General features: G+C 42.4%; 1 protein-coding gene across 1 annotated transcript in view; it reads left to right on the top strand.

The window, feature by feature from the left end:
• The window catches only part of gria1a (glutamate receptor, ionotropic, AMPA 1a), a 58,549-nt gene that overhangs the window by 15,281 nt on the left and 24,063 nt on the right, over positions 1-19,205 (top strand). The window contains exons 4-11 of the mRNA XM_070913023.1: positions 3,718-3,902; positions 7,826-7,879; positions 9,755-9,913; positions 10,506-10,673; positions 11,707-11,811; positions 12,099-12,209; positions 16,360-16,566; positions 16,774-17,219. Coding sequence (XP_070769124.1) covers positions 3,718-3,902; positions 7,826-7,879; positions 9,755-9,913; positions 10,506-10,673; positions 11,707-11,811; positions 12,099-12,209; positions 16,360-16,566; positions 16,774-17,219 — 1,435 coding nt within the window. The remainder of the gene's footprint in view (positions 1-3,717; positions 3,903-7,825; positions 7,880-9,754; positions 9,914-10,505; positions 10,674-11,706; positions 11,812-12,098; positions 12,210-16,359; positions 16,567-16,773; positions 17,220-19,205) is intronic.

The raw sequence follows: 19,205 nt of genomic DNA, 5'->3' as shown, positions 1-19,205 counted from the left end.
GATACTTATTTTAAATGTAGTATCGCCCTCATTCATCTTTAAATACTAGCATTTCACCATGGGGTTTCTTTTAAAAAGCACATGCACATGAAGACACAACCAGTCGTTAAACCAGCCACCATTAGCCGTCTTCATATTGCCATGGCGACAGCAATGGGGTCAATCGTTGCCATTATTCAGCAATGAGGAGCCATCAGAACATTTATTTTAGACCACCGTCTTTGTGCAGACAGAGAACACAGAAAAGAAACACTGACCTGCACTGCACTACTAGATAAATCACACAATGGAACAAAAGATTAAGCTTTTCATTGAGCAGTCCTCAGCAGTAACCCGTGTTGCAACAGTCCCTTTGTCAGTAGCATGCCACGAGAAAAAAGGAAAAAAGGCAACACAACAAGTGTTGTAGCGTTCAATTTAAGCATCTTAACAACACTCCTGCAGAGGCAGACAGAAGTAAAGCAGCACACCTGTCAGCCCCCTGTTCCTCCTCTTCCTCTCCCCTCTAGCCAATCAGCTATACCCTTCCCAGAATGCCATGCCATCTGTCCCAGGTGTTGCTGGTTTTGGAGCATGACTATGAAGGGTCTATTTTGTGTGTGTGTGTGTGTGTGTGCCCAAAAGCATGCACACCTAATATATGTGTATGCATTTTGCATGGATGCAGTATGAGGGCTTATTGCAACTTTAATGTGCTTTATGTTTTTGACTTGTGTGAGAGACGTGCGCAGGCTTAAGTCAGCTTTAAAAGACAGATTTCATTGTGTCACTCTGCGGAGCACGCTATCGAGCAGTGACAGGGGAGATTTCACAGTGGACTCTAGTCCTATTGATGCGTGATGGCCGTAGCGCCACACATGTCCCACAGATTTTTTTTATCTTCTATGATCCCTTCATTATCCACCCACAAACTGCTGGGTATGTGTATGTGTGATTGTGTGTGTGTGTGTATGTGTGTGTGCGTGTGCGTGCAGGGTCACCCCTGTGTGATTGAATGGTGGGATGGAGCCAGTGGAATCCGTATCAGTAGTCCTCTGTTGCCTGGATACTACACTGTAGTCACCCTTCCAACGGGGTTATTTTAAGCCTTTAAAAAATCATATTCAGTTGTGAGGCAGTTGTCTGGTGTATGTGTGTGTGTGTGTGTGTGTGTGTGTGCGCTTCTTTCAAATATTCTATCAAAGTATCTCATTCTTATCTTATCTTATTGTATTTTTAAGCACTTTGTGATAATATTACCGATGAAAAGGCCAAAAGTTATCTAATTTCTAATCTAATATATTCATATTAGATGTGTATTCATATTTCAAAGAGTGTTTTAATTCATTATCTGAAGTGGACAAGGACATATACATTTACCATATGCATTGTCTCTATCCTGACATCTCAGGAGCTTTAATATCTTTCCCCCTTTTTTCTATTAACATCTGTCTTGCTGTCTTACCGCACAGCATCCGCAAGTGCCTCTCGTTTTTATTTTCAAAAGCCAAGAACAGGAAAACAAATTTGATAGCCCATTAAACCTATCATAAACAATATTCAGGAAATGGTTTCCCAAAGTGTTATTTTCTCTCTACTCAATTGCATGGCACCTAGGTCTCCATGTATTGCCTCTGGCCAGAAGGATGCTTATGACAGCCAGATTCCATTATGATATTATTCTCTTCCAGGATGCTTTTGGAGGACCATTTTTACCTTTGCCAGTCCCACGAGTCCTCCCTGTCAGGCTGGCTCTGATTTATAGGGACATAGCTACATTTAAAAAGGTGAGAAGATAGTCAGTGCAAACAGGGTGAGACAAAAAAAAAAAAGGGAAGAAAGCAGGGAGGGAATGGAAAATAGATGGAAGATATGAAAAGATAAGAGATGTAATAGTCCGGCCACACTGATAACATTTAAGGAAAGTTGACTCCAGGTCGATCTGTAGACAGATATAATACAGAATATTCTCAGCACCAAGCCTTAATGAGATTCAAGCACTAATTTTAGTCTTGACTGGTGCCCAGCTGTGTGCTCAAGTGCTAGAACATAATGTACATAATGCAGAACCAGATTAACAAATAAATAAACACATGAAGATGTTAGGAACTAAGTAAGATCATTCAAAAAGAAGAAACAAAAGAATGAAAAGATTTGTAAAAAGTTTTAGTGGGATTGCTGGTTATATAGCATGGCGCTGTCCGTGGTGCTGAAACCTTTACTGGCACCCGGACTCTATTCAAAGGGAGTTGTCCGTTCTGCCCAGGACCTACTGGCCTTATTCGTGGCCATGATTAACTGCCTCCTGTGTCTCCCATGCCTATCATCAGTTTCACAGCTACTACTTACATCTGTCAGCACCAAGGACTACAATTATTCACTCGTGAGCAACAGTGAATGGGAAGAGAAAAGAAAGGTGCCATACGTCCCCATGTTCCCCGTTCCCGTTATGCTTTATCAACCGAACCGCTTCTTTTGGGTGTCTCATTTATTTACATGTACTGCAATTGTGGTCATTTGTGGAGGTGAAACGCCATCCATCTTTTCATGTCTTAATGACCTGGTGTCAAATAGGCGGCGTGAATTGCCTGGAGAGCAGCTGGTGTGCATTCTAATAAGACCAGGCAATCATCTTTCAGAGGCTGTGACTGTATTTCTCATTCTTCTTTTGACAGGGTTAGTGCTGTTGTTGTTGTTGTTGTTGTTGTGGATAAGCCATTTGTACATTTGCTCAATATGCATAAAGTGCCTGCATAAACATGAACAAACAAACATGGAGGATATGCAAAACACATCATGTATAGGCCCACAGTGGCTATAACAGTGTTTGCAAGCTTAGTGGAAGAAAAACAAATACAGCCACATCTTGCATTAGTTTACATTTCTAAATTTTGTAATTGCTATAATTCATTTGGGTAATGGCTGCCAGTCTGCTGCGGGTGAAATTACTTTATTTACTCTGTGGAACAACTGTGGCTGCCAGCTCGTGAGGAAGAATCTGATTGGTCTACTGCCAGCAGCAAAGGAGTACAACAGCGAGTCAGATTGTAAATCAGAGCTGAAGATCAATGTGTTCTCTAATCGCCTTTTATTTCCTGTCTTAGCATGAGCCCCTTAGCTCACTGGCTGCTCTACCTCTTCCTCTATGATGCTCAAGTGTCTCAGCAGCGTATCGGTGACACTGTAATTGAGTAGCGCCACCTGTAATTGGTGCTTGGAGGATGTAAAGCTGGCTGCGAGTGTGTCGTCTGTGATGATGCACGGGCTGATTATTTGTTAGTGCGATAGTGGTGATTATTTAGCCTGGCGCCGTACGAGCTGGAAAAGCACACCTGTACGTGTCAGTGTGCTTAATGGACTGTCCCACACGTTGTACTTCATCACCGAAGCTACAGGGGAGATTCTGATGGATAAGCTTATCAAGAGTGGTTTGATTTTCTGCACGGCTTCTGTGTTGTTCCCAAGTTGTTTTAATCTATCTTTCAGCTTGTAATATAACTACACACACTATAAGATTAACTTGCACATAATTTATGTCTCATGCTGCCTAATAAAATATAGACACTTATAGATCGCTTTCAGTAGAACGCCAATTAGTCATTCATCACTTAATTCATCTCAGACTTCTTTGCAGAACTTTTGCTGTAAATGCCTGCACAGTTTCCAGTTCACTCAGGACTTAGTTCCTGCAAATCCCAAACACCTGAGAGTTTTACCTTTCTCCACTCTTGTGTCTAGGCCTGTCGGTGCTGCAGAAGGTTCTGGACACAGCAGCGGAGAGAAACTGGCTGGTGACCTCGGTCAATGTGGAGACCATGACGGAGGCCTCCTTCTTGAAAGTGTTCCAGGATTTGGACAAGAGGAAGGAGGGCCAGATTATCATCGACTGTGAGACTGAGAGGCTCACTGGCATCCTGAAAAAGGTAAAGAGCGTTTCTTTGTTTTTGCAATGATAGGGGATTGTGTAATTAAATTGCAATTTATAATGAAATTTCAGTTTAATGACTGCGACCCCATAACATAATACAGCCACCCAATATGTTATGCACCAGGACTTATATAAAACATATATAACACATTTAAAGAACACACACGTCATAACGAGGCTGTGCATGTTTTAATCAGATGGACAAAGGAAAGAGGCAGAAAGAGAAAGCAGCATATATAAATGGAAAGTGGGGGTTGGTTGGTGGTCTGCTGTGGTGTTTAGTCTCCTGGAGCATCAAGGACAGGAGAGATAAATAACGCAGCGTGGGCATTTGGAGTCGGCAGCTCCTCTGTGATAGGATCATCACTTACTAACCTCTGTACTGTTGAAAGGGAAAAGATCTTGCCATCGCAATTGACTGTTTGCAAAACCCCTCACCCAAACAGAGATTGCCCAATCACAGCTTAGCAACAGTAACTAGGCAGGGCAGGTCTGTCAAGCTATGGATTTCACTGCATGTTGAAGCGGAGTTATACTCATTTAGCATTTAAATAGTTTGGATAGTGTTTTTTTTTTAGGCTTGCTTAAACCAAAAACAAAAGAGCAGAAGTATAAGAAATACATTAAAGAGTGTTTCTGCTCCAATGTAAGCTACAATCGTTAGCATGTCTGGCTAACTGGCTTACTACCTGCAGTGCTGATGCTATTAGACTAACGTTAGCAACTCTGTCCTGTTACCCGAGATACAATAGCTAGCGTACGATTCGCAACTGTACGTTAATCCTCAACCTGAAAGCCTTCTCTAAGATTGAAACATACTGTTTGAAAATACAAAAAAATATGTAAGTTATGTAGCCAAACGGGGTTATATTAGAACAAAATAAAAATGTTTTTCCTTACGATATTTATAATACTTGGACTAACTAGCTTTACACTGCAATACAAGAACAATGCTGTTTCTTTAGTTGTTTCCGTGTCTTCTCTACATTAATCATCAACTGGTGAATGTAGCATGTAGCCATCAAGTACCCTTATAAGACCCCTTTTAGGGTTCTTGTTTAAATACGGAGTCAGCTGGAGATAAACTCATGTAGCTAACGTTAGCTTAATTAGCTAGCTAGCTACACCCGATAAGAAATGAGAAGCATGCGTTTATCTACCTCTGTCTGAAATCAAGTACTCAGTCTTTCAAAGAATTACTAAAAGTTTTGAGCTTCAATTTCCGCTAGTGTTATTTGTAGACCTTCACAGCAGACGGCACGCCTTAATTGAGTTGGTTTCAGGATCCTGGTATTTTGCATGCTCGCTTACTGGGACGCTTAATGAAACTGAGCCATCGTTTGTTTCAACTGTGCTTTTCCTGCTATGACAAGTCAAAATGTCTGTCAAGAAAAGGGTCTAAGGGGAGGGGGTCAATTGATGACATTCACACATATATGCACCTGGACCCAGTTCATCCATACAGACAATTGTATCCACGGAAATATCCACACATTTGTTATACTAGTATTGTTTTGCTGGTTGATGTCGCTTGTACAGTACATCGTTGTCATAAGACAAAAAGCAGACATGCACGTTAATGATGTTCATGGCACGCACACACACACACACACACACACACACACACACACACACACTCACAGTCCCCATCTGTATGTGTAGGCCGTGGCTGCTCCGTGTGAATGTTATTGATGGCCTGGTGTCTTCAGTTAAGGTTATTGCATCAGTTCTCACCAGTTTACAGGAGCTGAGCCTGAAAAGTTCTCCATTCAGACGGCCACCATCAATCATCCACATCTGCTCCCTGCCTCCACACTGCCCTGTCTGTGCACTCAAACAAACACACACACACACACACACACACACACACACACACACACAGAACCTCTGCCTCCTCTTCCCTTTAAACTCACTCCGGTGTTCAGCTCATTCGTCTCATACAGTACACAGATTCCCTTACGATAATGTCACTGACAGCATCCTGATGGTGACTTCTCGTATAAGCTGAATGTTGATGTAGTCTCCGTGGAGAACATTCATTGTGACAGAAGAGCTACCTCAAAAACGTTTCAGAGAGTGTTTTCCAACAGAGAAACAAAAAAATGACCCGTTCTCTTGGGGCTGAACTCTGAATGACTCTTCAAATCTGCATGTATAATTAAAAAGCTACTCACAACCAAAACATTTCCATTTGATGGCCCTCTGTGGCAGTAACGTGTGTTTTCCCCCCGGTGTCGGGTGTATTGGTGTCAGTGCTGGTGTGTGTGTGTGTCTCCTCTTTCCCTCTAGTTTTTCCTTGCCCGGGGCTCGGCCGCAGGGCCCGCCTTGTGCTGGGGGTCACCATTAATAACAAATGCCACCTTCTGTCATGACCTACAGCATCATTAGACACACACACACACACACAAACAAAATGAGTGCACTCCCCGGAGTATACACAAGGGAAAAATGCTCACAGAGAGGAAGAGGAGTGAAATATGTGTGAGGTCATGCATAGTTCCTGAACAGAGACGGTGGAATGAGGCCTTTATCCGCTGTGCTAAGGCTATTAATTGGATGGTGCATGGCTTTGAACAAGTGCTGCCTACTGGGCCTTGTTTATGTGACTGCCCACTATGCTGTGATGACACAGATACACATATGCATTTGTTGTACAGTACAGCCGGCTATTTATTTAGGCACAGGCGAACTAGACAGTTGCCTTGAGTGCCACCAGCAAGACGGGGGATAATTTTTTCCCCATTTTACACCACATCTATATTCAAATGTCACTCAAAGTGATGTCCAATGTGCCCATTTCATTTACAAATAAACTAATCTGGCGCTACACTACACACCTCTCTCTGTGATGTTCAAACGGCCCTGGCCGTCGGTGCTCGGCTGACCTGTGACGCCTGCAGTTACAGAATGACAGCATGCAGCGCAGGCAGAAGAGAGATGGAGTGTAGGCGCGAGTTCAGCACTGACAGACTTCATTATTTGATGGTGTTGTGAGACCACGATGGAGTTTCAGGGAACTAGAGTACCGTAAGTTATGTAAATATTATATCGAAGATCAAATCAGAGCTCTCCGGAGAACGATGTTGAAAACAGAGGAAAAGAGGAGGAGGAGGGAAGCAAAGTAGAATTATATTTACAAATTGATGACTGATTGCAACTTTTACGACATGTAAAAGCTTAGAGGATATGCGTTAAGTGCTTATTAACTAATTTAACTTTTTTTTTCCTACTTTCATTTAATTGTTTATTTTGTAATAACTATAATTTCTTGCTTTTTTCAGTGGTCAGCTCTGGTTGTTTTAGGGCCTGGTTTGCCTTTATTTGTGGTTTCACATTATAATAATAAATATTTCAGTGGTCGGTTTGTGTGTGGTAGATGTTGTTTTTTCATGGGAGTGGGTGTGTGTTCAGCCCTGCAGTACATGTTGTCTGTCTGTCCCCTGTCACAGTAATACCATCCATCACTCGGGATTGAGGGGAGGAAAGAGAGAGGAGAGGAGAGGGCACTTTTGATTCGTAGCTGTTTCTGTCTGACTCCAGAACTGCCATTTTCTTTCAGCTACTTTGGTGCCTTTTATTATAAAGAGTTGGTAATCTGTTGATGTGTTGACTTTTTACTCAGGTATTAAAGCTGATCTGTGTTAAGTGAGTCATATATTGTATAATATATGATATACATTACATTGAATGTTAATGTTAACTCCCTTTCCTCTGATTTATTGCGAACCTACTTTCTGTCTGCCCTGCACAAGGTCAAGTACTGTACGCTGTACCAGGTACACTGCTGAGGCACTGTCAAAACCTCTCTCTTAGTTGTACACACACACACACACACACACACACACACACACACACAAACCAATCTTCAGCTTTTGTATCACAGGCATTTCATTCTCTCTTTCTCCTCTGTCCCTCCAGATTGTTGAACAAGGCAAGAATGCAAAGAGCTACCACTACATCCTGGCTAACCTGGTGAGGAATTGTCATTATATCACTGCATTTTTTTCAGCACTTAATTGCCAATTTAATACTAAGACTCACATGTGCCGAATTATTTAGCCTTAAACTATCTGGTTTTTATGTCTTTTATGTTCTCTCATCCCATTTTCCTCTTCAGCTACATCATATATTCGCTCACTGCACTGTCAGACCTGCAGACACAACAGCAGCGCAGTAATAGACTAACAGTAAAGCACAAGCGAGAAACCTGTGACAGTCAGAGACAGAAATCTATGCCGAGTCACAGTGACAGAGAAAGGTCAGAGAAAGGTCAGCTTAAGGCAAGCTTATATCCATTAGCTGTCTTTGTCTGCTGCCATTTTCTCAGTGCAAATGGTACGTAGACCCTTACAGCACTGGTCAGACTCGCTAAATACAACCAAATGAAGAGAAAATTGACATCACCAGAAGCTGTAGTAATAACAGCATTAATATGCAGCTGCCGGCTTGAACAATTTCTCACGGCTGGGTTTTAGATTGGCTCAATCTCTCTTGTCTGGCCGGTTTGCCAGATTTAATTTTAAATGATAAGGCTCGGACGGTCATAACAGCTGATACGCAAAGTGGCCATTTATAATGGACCCATTAAAAGGTTGCCTTTTCTATGTCCTTGCACCTTTTTCAGAATTTTCCTAATGTATTTCCTTGTGTGTACGTCTGCAGCTGTGTTTGTGTGAATCTGAAACACAGAGCACATTCTGATAGTGTGCGATAGAGAAAAGAAAGAAGAATTTGAGTGGATACTTAAATGCGGTTGAAATATCTGTCAGAAATACCCCCCTCCATGTCCAGTGTGAGCAAAGGCTAGTTTCTATAGTAACCTCTTCAGCTCACTGCACTACATTAGCTCATACATGGAGCAGAAAAAAGACACCGCACTGTCTGTTCAGCTGAGAAATATGGACACATGGCAACACACACAAGTACATTAGGGAGACGTGGTGAGAGGAGGGGAGGGGACTGCATACCCCCATTCCTCTTTGCTCGCATTTGTCTCCTGAAGCTTGAGCTGGCCTTCATTTTGTACCTGTCAACCCTCCCCAAAACCACAAGGGCCACAAAACAATTTGAACTTTATGCTAGTTAACAACCAGCTACTTCTATTTGACTGAATTTGTCTTTACTGTATGGATATGGAGATCAGAGGAAGAATAAAAGAAAAGGTCATAGGAACGTCTACAAAACAAACATTATTTGTTGCAGCATTGATATGTTTTTTTTCTGGTTTTCTCTTCTGCAATTCCTATCCTCCACTGATTTTAGAAACAACCAACCCCCCTAGGGTCCCAAGATAAATCTGACAGGTCATAAAATGATTAAATAGATAAGAGATGAAATAAAACACATTTCTGTCACATACAATTAGGAATTAGGCAAATGCTGTTTTTCAAATTTGTGTTGTTTTTTTTGGTAAAATACTAGATACTTTGACCTCCTCGCTCCTTGGGTCTGAAAATCCTCCAAATTAAATAATCTGTGAAGGAATAATCGCTCTATGGACATTTAAATGACAACAGGGTCGTTGTGTAGCCCTGTTGGGACCATCTCCTATGCTCCTGACCTCATCTGAGGGGTTATCATTGATATTTGCAACGGCGGTTTTGTAGCAGTCAAACAAGCGGGATTGTCACTCCAGCTAACATCAAGATAGAAGTCATGGTCGCGTAATACGACATGTCCTCCGCTGAAACAACATCTAGCAGGCCTGAATCTGTGTCTCTCTTTCTTTTTTCCTTTTGTGTGGTTCAATGTAGACTCAATTCCTCTCAGGACTCATTTACATATACGTACTCTTTTCCCACCTGTATGTCTCAGTTCACCGCTCTGCCTGTCCACTTCCTGTCTCAGGGTTTCCTGGACATCGACCTGACAGACCTGAGGAAAGGTGGGGCGAACATCACTGGCTTCCAGCTCGTCAACAACTCTGAGCCCGGAGTCAGCCGTGTCGTCCAGCAGTGGATGGAGTTTGACAATAAAGACTCCAAAGTGCCCAAGAGTGGACTCAAAGTACTACTCCTTTGCTCTCTGATCTGTCCTCTTTTTCTTCCTGTATTTCCTTCCTTCTGTCTTTGAATACAAGAACTATTAAAGCATTCGTCTGTCATGTTTAAAGTAACATGAACTAAATCTTGATTTTTCATGAGATTTTCTGTGTGAGGTCCAAGAAGGTCGTTATTTCCCCTGTCAGTTAGTTTGTTTGTGACAGTCAGCAGCATATTGCAGAACGTTATGAAAGGATTTCTATTAAATTTGGCAGACACATAACCTTTGATCCTATCTGAGTATGCTGATTCAGATCTGGGATTTCTGCTATTAAATGATTATTGGTTTTTAGCCATAACAACTGTCTAACCAGCTGAGATAGAGGATTGATTCGAAATCCAAACATTTGTGTGTTTTATTAACTGGAAATGTAAGTAATAGAAATTATGTCCTTGGGTGTAAAAGCAAAGCAAGGATTTTTCAAAGACATGTTGGGTTTGGAAGTGTAGTTGACTTTTGAAGTCATTGCTGCCTGGCCTATCCTCAGTCAAGACCTTTATCAATTTTTATTACTGTGTTTGCTTCTGTTTGAATTGCCTGCTCTCTCTCTTTACAGTACACAGGCGCTCTAACATACGACGGGGTGAAAGTCATGTCCACGGCCTTCCAGAATTTAAGGAGACAGAGGATAGACATCTCTCGCAGGGGCAACGCCGGAGAGTGTCTTGCCAACCCACCAGCTCCCTGGGGACAGGGCATAGACATCCAGAGAGCCTTGCAGCAGGTCTGCGCGCAAATATAGGAACACGCTAATGCGTGCACCGACATGCATACGTAGACCCACAAACACACACACACACACACACACACACACATTCACGCAAATTCTTGAGTGGCACATTGGCTAACAGCTCCTGAGCTGGGGCTGGCTGAACAAATTAGGTCTCATTCTGTCGTGTAAAGTTCACATTAAGTCGCAGGAGAGCTCTCCAGTATCAAATGTGACATCATGGCTAGTAAACAAAACCTGCAGGCAATAACATTCAGCCGTGATCATCATGGGATATGACATCAGCAATTGACTTTAGAAAGAGTAATATTTGGCAATGGAAATAGAAATGCTGGACTGGCTGTGAGACTTCTTGATCTCATGGAGGCACACAGGCACCCATGCATGCGTCGAGGAACAAGGACAATAATATTTATTACATTTAAAGTGATATTTTAAAAAAGGCTTTGCAGAAATACAGTTGCCAATTAAAAACACAATTAAAAGTCCAAGTCATTTATTTACTCTGGAACAGCATTTACATAATGTAGGTTTAATAAATGCATTATGTTTGCGAGGGCATTCGTGTAATTGCATGCAGTGTGTGTGTGTGTGTGTGTGTGTGTGTGTGTGTGTGTACGTGCGGCCCGAGGCTCTATCTGCAGAGTGGATGTGCAGAGGCCTGCTCAGAGTCAATCTAGCCATCTGCCTGCGGATAGACTGGAGATTGAAGCCGCGTTCGCTCAATTAACTCCATCACACAGCCAAGACAAACACACTGCACTGTACACATACACGCACACCGTCTGTCATTCACTTCCGTAGGGACCCGGGCACTGTGGACATTCACAAACGAACACTATACAAACACATGCAAGCTACGCTTAACATGCATCGCCTGTAAGCGCGACATGCAAATGCTCACTGCCAGCGTAGACATGAAGAAAATGGACTGTGTGAATAACATGCTTCACGGAAGCCATTATTTACCCATCTGCCAGGTCGGAGCCTGCGAGTTACTCATTCAGTGTCTGCCTCTCCATTACAGGTCCGCATAGATGGATTGACTGGTCACATTCAGTTCAATGAGAAAGGCCGCAGAACCAACTATACTGTTAGCATCATGGAACTGGCCCCCTCTGGACCCAAGAAGGTAAGCCTGCAGCCTGAGGCACCAATTTAAGATATTTATTCTTGCTCAAGGACCCTGTTTAAAAAGCTGTGCTTCCAAAGCTTATTATTGGAACAACCCTGTGGCTCATTTTAGGTCCTTACACAGTATTCAATAAGCCAGAGGAAGGACTGTGCCTGTGTTTATCAAACGTCTCAGAATTGCACTTAAGATTGCTCTAAAGAGACAAGTAAAACAGTTCTTCACTGGCACATTTATCAGTGTGATAAATACAGGCCCTGGTTTATGACATGTTCTCCTTGTCTTAGGTTGGCTACTGGAATGAAGATGAAAAGTACGTGACTACTGCCAGCTTCATGAAGGGCAGCAACGAGACTTACGGCCTCCAGAACAGAACTTACATAGTCACCACTATCCTGGTAAGTCAGTGTAAAATAGTGATTGAGGGATTTTTTTTGGGGGGGTGGGGGGCTGGTGAGATGGGAGAGACCGAGAAAGAGAAAGGCAGGGTAACATTTTTCATTTTCTTTTATGATAGAGTTCCTAAAAGTTCAGGCCCCTGAAAGAATTCAGCAGACATCTGTGATTGTATCTCCTGCCCTTCCCAACTCTTTTCTGCTAACTTCTCTCTGTCTGACTGCAGCAGGCCCAGAATCAGAATCACTTTATTTGGCAAACACAGAATTGTGTCTTGGGGACACTGGCTTACTGACACTGCGCAGGGCGCAGACTTCCACTGCACATATTTACGATGCACAGCACAAGGACAACACAACCTTGTGTTTAATGTTAAGGGACACAAACTAAAGAAAAACAGTCTGGAAGTGTCCAGTGGTGCATTCTTCATCATGGTTGTAGTAAAACATCACTAAATAGCACTGGAGAACACTCATTTCTGAGGCTGTGAAGTGGCAATGTGCCCTTCATTTCATGTTCTTTATTTGCCTCAGATGTCACCATCAGGCTGTTCAACACGACTCGGCCAGGTTGTGTTGAGTGTCCTGGCCTACATAACAGAGACGGAGCTGTCAGGACTTCACCCTGTGAAAGAGGCTGAGTTTGAGAGCAGGGCAGCAGAGATTCAATCTGACCAGCTCTCATGGCAGCGAGTTTATCATGACATTTCCTCAAAAGAAAGGAACATAGCAGACAATACCTGGCTGATATACAGTAGAGGTAATAAGGATGGTAGTATATCTTTGCAGGTACAGGATGTCCTCAGCGACTGCATCATTTTAATATCAGAGAAATACTCCATGTCTGTAGATGCCTGGAGCCCAGCGCTGCTTCTTTTTGTACTCCTGGTATATTTTTCAAGTGGAAATGTCTTTTATCTCTTGGAATCACTGCTGCCGTGTAATTTTGTTGGACTTGGAGCCGATATAGCTATCCAATATATGGATGAAATGTGTAAAATAAGATGGCTGATTTTAGAAATTCTGCAGCAGACTTCAGGTGTAGCAGGGCAATGATTGTGCAGCTCACCTCCGCTGTGAGGGTTAATGGGGTAAAGGATTTCAACTACGTACTTCTCTTAAGAGAAATTCATGGTTCGCCAGATAAAGGCTTTGTAGAAGTGATACAGAGACAATGTAAAATAATGGGGGGGGGGGTAGCATTGGCACACTCTAATCTGTCCAATCATTTTTTATAGATGCAAGCTTTCAGTCAGGGACCTTGTAGCATCAGCAGGAAGCAGCTGAACACAACAATATACAGTGACATTACCGGTGAGAATCATCTGGTATCGCTGCTTTCACATCCTGTCATACAGACAAGCACCCGAGTGGGATAAACTGTTCACATCAGCCTCTTAGTTGTAATGAGGGATTTCTGATGGCAACCATATTTCCCACTTGGGGGAAAGAATTGCTTAAGTGTCAACAAATTGGTGCTAAAATGGCAATAGTGAGCAGTTCAGTCTAAATAAATCCCAGCATTAATGGTAATACAATCAATTCAGCTAATTATAAAGAAGCTGCATAGCTTACACAGCTTGTTTATATCTAATTTCACTTGATAACAAAGGGCTAGATATATGTTACGCAGTAAAACTATGTAATTTACTTTTACAAATATCTGTTTTGTGTACAGGGAAGCTCAGTCTTCCCATACTGCCAGCAAGTCCTGATGCAAAAAGTCCTGTTCAATTTGACTACAGGGTACTTGGAAAATCGCAGAGTGGAACTAATTAGAAATTACGATTTGATTATGATTGATTAAAAAATATATCCACGTATTGAGTCAGCTGCAACAACACTAAGATTAATGGCTAAATTGTTGAAAAAGATAGCTGAAACTAATAAATAAACAGTTCAAATAATTAGGTAAATATAGTGGAGAAATGGTTGGAGTCAACAACAGCCAGTTTAAAAGGAATTTAAATGAACACACGAAACAACAGGTGGTGTTGATGAAGGAGTACTTCCCAGAACTGTGGAGGAGCTGATGGTAGAGCATCCGGTACTATGCCAAACCGAACATGTAGTCTATTGGCATCTAATTAAAAAAACATGTGAAAATCCTAATTTAAACCCGAAGGTTGCAGTCTCCCAAGAGTATGGACCTAAAATTACTCTCTCTGACATAATCTCCTATCAGTGTCCTCTTTTCTAGGAAGATAAATTGGCTCTCTGTCTTGGAACCAAAGAGAAGAGATAAGGTGTGAACGGTTCTCGGACTGTGGTGTAGCAGTGGAGTTGTTTTTACACCTTATAACTTTTTGTGCTCACTGATTCGTTGCTTGGGTGACTGTGTTGTTTTGCCAACGTGAAGGTATCACTTTGTGCTTTTTCTACGATCCCTGCTGTCCCAGCCTGCGCACACAGACCAGGCCTGAAGATCTGGAGGAGTGAAGCAGAACATGCTTAGTGGAGCACTCAAGCTCGTCGTCTTCTCGATCGTGGCTTTGCACTAAAACCAGGCCATGACTTGAATTTTAAGATTTACTTTTTGCATGCAAGGAGTTGGTTATTAATGGCATACTTGCTGTGTGCAACTATTAGCAAGTATAAGCATTATTTCAACAGGCTTTCAGCAATAAATGATAGCATGCAAGAGAAACGTATATACTTTTAAGAATTCCCTAGATGTCTTTTTAATCATCTGAAGTCGTTTCCATGCATTTTGTTTATGTAAACATTTGTGTGTTTGCATTTGTATACATAATGTGTGTTGCAGTGTGTTTGCCTCTGTGTGTGTGTCCATATTATGTTTAACATGGTTGGGTGACAGCAGATCTCAGTACAACTGTTTGAGGTCAACAAGACTGAGTCCTGAAGGACCGTCTGTAAGCCGTGTCTATGTGTCACGTGTGTGCTTGCATTCAAGTGCGAGTGTGTTTCTGTGTGTGAGGGCACATGTGCATACTCACGTGTGTGTGTGTGTGTGTGTGTGTGTGTGTGTGTGTGCATCTGTCTTTGTCTGTGACTGCGAGAGCAAGTCCGTGTCCCATCGAAGCACTGCACACCAGACCTTTCTCACCACTGGCTCCCTGGGGTGCCGTTTCTCTACCAACGGGCCTCGGGTTTCCATGTGTAACAATGATTACCTTCACCTCAACCATAAAGAGCAGGAGAGCCCAGATAACTGTAACACACAGAGGAAACACCCCCATCTCTAGACCCTGATGAAATATGATGGCAGGATTTGCTCGGCTCAGCACAGCCTTAGCTGAAAGCAGGCACACATAACAACTTGTGGGATTTGAGGTCCCCTCCATGTGCTGGTGGACAATTCAGGCCGAGTTGTCGTGAATTCTATATGAAATACATTTTTCTTGAAGTAAAGCGGGGCCCCAGGTGTCATGTCAGCTGTAATTTCTCAGGACACCCAATCAGTGTGAGATGTACAGACGTTGGTATGGCATAACAAGGAGAACAGCCTGGCCCTGGAGCAGAGGTCAGCTATGTCTACTTCACCGTCTACATGGCTCAAACATAGACACAGATCTGATGTCTTCTCAACCTTAATAATGTTATCAACACTCCTTTCAATGTGGCAGTGCCGTCGTAATGATCATACTTAGGCACCTTTTGTGTTTGAATTACGCACCATACCTTCAAGGAACAAAGCCAAAATAATACCTTGTAATTTCATATAATTATCTTTTCTTTCGAACCATTCACAGCAACAATTGAAAACAATTTGGGGCCCAGTAAGATTTCTTTTTCTTCCAAAGCCTCAGCTATGAGAAAAGGGTAAATAGATGCGTGATGAATTGCACTAAAGCATAAAACATCCATAATATCCCTTCCCTAATTTTTAAATAGTAATATAAAACTTAACTAGATGCTAAAGCTTTATTATCAGCCATAATGCTGTCTCTGGTTTAATTAGCTTAACAAACTGTCCCGCTGTAAATGTTACACAACTTACAGTCACTACAGCTTTATCAATAAATTATGCATATCAGTGTACATTTTGTTTCCAGTGACATTAGTAATTATTTCAGAAACTGTTCAATGACTTCCTGTTTGTTATTTATGACACCTGATGTAATAGAAATAAAGTTAATGATTGCAGAAAAAAAAGAACTGTTTTCACTCGCGCTTACCCTACATCCAACAGGAGTCTCCATATGTGATGCAGAAGAAGAACCACGAGCAGCTTGTGGGGAATGATAAGTACGAGGGCTACATTGTCGAGCTGGCTGCAGAGATAGCAAAACATGTGGGCTACCAGTACAAACTGAAGGTCGTTTCAGATGGCAAATACGGAGCCAGAGACCCTGAAACCAAGATGTGGAACGGCATGGTGGGAGAACTGGTGTATGGGGTGAGTGGATTTGAGTTTTGTGTTGGGATGATTTCCCATTTAAAGCTGGAAAATAGTCATAAACTACTAAAAGTCTAATGTGAATGCTGTTTAGTGTTTTAATAAAGAACACAATCCTGTACTTTTATTCTTAACAAACACATATTGTAGAACATAGAAGACTGGCAGATTAATGACACTGTGCCTGCCTGTGTGTCCCTCCCTCAGAAAGCAGACGTGGCCGTGGCTCCTCTGACCATCACCCTGGTCCGTGAAGAAGTGATCGACTTCTCCAAGCCCTTCATGTCCCTGGGGATCTCCATCATGATCAAGAAACCCACCAAGTCCAAACCTGGCGTGTTTTCATTCCTGGACCCGCTGGCATACGAGATCTGGATGTGCATTGTGTTTGCTTACATCGGCGTCAGTGTCGTCCTGTTCCTTGTCAGTCGATTCAGCCCGTACGAGTGGCACGCTGAGGACTACGAAGAGGGAGGCGAGCCGCAGACTCCCACCCAAGCATCGGCCTCCAACGGGGTGCAGCAGGGCCAGACACAGACGCAGCAGAACGCCAACCAGCAGAGTCTCGAGCAGACCAATGAGTTCGGCATCTTCAACTCCCTTTGGTTCTCCCTGGGGGCCTTCATGCAGCAGGGCTGCGATATCTCACCACGGTAAGAAACCGTGGCCACAAATTGTGATGCATTCACAATACTTTGAGTCTCTTTTGCTATTGTTGTAGTTGTTGGTACACAAAGAGACAAAAAGCGCCACCTACGTACAATATATTTCTGTCTGCCACACCAACGCTTCAACATGCTGTGTTGCTTTCTTGTTCAATTCAGTTGGGCTTTGTTTATTTATATTTTGTTCTTTGCCCGTCACTTGTCATACAGAGCAACGCTAAAAGTTTGATGAAGAGCAGCAGAGGGAGTTTATGATGTGGTCATGTTGCAGAGTGTCGTGTCTTCACTCTCCTGTCTGCAGATACTTCCTGTGGTGTTATAAACATGCCATGAACTTCTAGGACTATAGAAACTTGTAGTTGGTAGCTCTGGCCAACATTGTCAACATTTTAAATCCAAATGTATCTACCAGTCGGTCTGTCTATCAATCAATCTGTGGGTAAAAGTAGATATCGGACCCTTAAAAGACTGTTATGAAGGATCCTGTTGTGAGTATTGAGTGGTATGTGTTGGCTCCCCTCGAGTGCTCTCATGAGCTGTGGTATGAAACCATTCTCAAAAGGTCACCAATTAAAAATCTCATTAAGTGTCTGAAATTAGAGACACTGAGGTCGACTTTCTGAGCTTTCCAGGGGGACTAGCAGGAGGAGATGAGAAGATAATGTCAGTATTATCACTGTAATGCTCTGATCCAGCAGAGACAGGTTAGGTCACGGATAGACACAGAGCTTCTTGTCTCTTTAAACATCGAGCTACATATACATTATGTATACAATGCAGTGTGGTGGTGCACGTATGTATCTGTACTGTAGTCACTATACTGTGAGGATGGAGAGGCTGATGCTGTTGCTTCGAAGAATATACTGAGAATGATATTTAATAAGAATTCAGTAGCCACGTCTGTTTCCAGAAACAATGTCCAGTTACTCTGAATAATCAACAAAACAAACTGTTAACTATTTTTCACAAGTGTAAGTAATAGTCCTCGTGAAGAAAGTTGAAAAGTAGCTCCAATGCAAACTGCTCACAGTAACATCTGAGACATCCAGAGTATTTAGGACATTGTGTAACGTTGAATTTTTTTCAAGGCTGTGAGCACCACAAACAAAGTTTCATTCTTCATTGCCATTGTATTGGGGAATATTATTAATATTAATATACGAAGCCTGAAGAAATAAAACCATAACTATCTACATGGCTGGATACCACTAGAGGTGGATTAGAAAACATGTTTTCTTGTAATTTGGGTGAACAGACCCCTGCATCATCCAAGCTGATCCATGACCAACAATAGGAGACACGTTGTGTTGCGAGGCTCCCACGTCTGAATGTGATTATTTGGCGTTACTGAGAAACAGCCGCAGTGCTCAATCAAACTTCCTTGATTGAGTGGCTGAAGGTTAAAGAAATTATGGGGTTATGTGCAACACTAACATTTTTATCTTGGCTTCCATCTTGTGACATTTACAAAATGTATTTTCACTTTGCTCTTACCTTACACAAATATCAGAAGGGAGAAAATCTCAGCAGCTACAGGCCTGTATGCTGCAGGTGCGCAGCAGTACATGATGTAGGTACTGGATCCCTACTCCCACGGGCCCTCACCTGACATTTACCATTTTCTGCCTGGAGACTCTGCTGTGCTTCATGCAGGATGAAGCCTATTGTCCGAGTGTTCTGTCCTTACAGACAGAAAAATGCATCTGCAATAACTATTGATTTCCTTGTGCGCCTTACAGAGAAAGAGAAAATGTCACCATGCATACACAAATGGTCCGTTCCCTGTGGTTTCTCTTTGTATGCATACACACACATTTTCTTTGTCCGTGTATGTGTGTGCATTTGTGTGTATGTCTCTGTATGTATGCTTGACCACACATGGGTTCATGCATATTTGCACAGTATTTGCATTTGTTTTGCTTGGGGGAAAGCAGTCTCTGCTGATGCAAGACCTTTCACTGACAGTTTAAGAGG

Source organism: Enoplosus armatus, chromosome 10 (assembly GCF_043641665.1).
Source record: "Enoplosus armatus isolate fEnoArm2 chromosome 10, fEnoArm2.hap1, whole genome shotgun sequence".
NCBI classification, from domain to species: domain Eukaryota; kingdom Metazoa; phylum Chordata; class Actinopteri; order Centrarchiformes; family Enoplosidae; genus Enoplosus; species Enoplosus armatus.
This window is presented reverse-complemented; position numbering and strand designations above follow the sequence as displayed.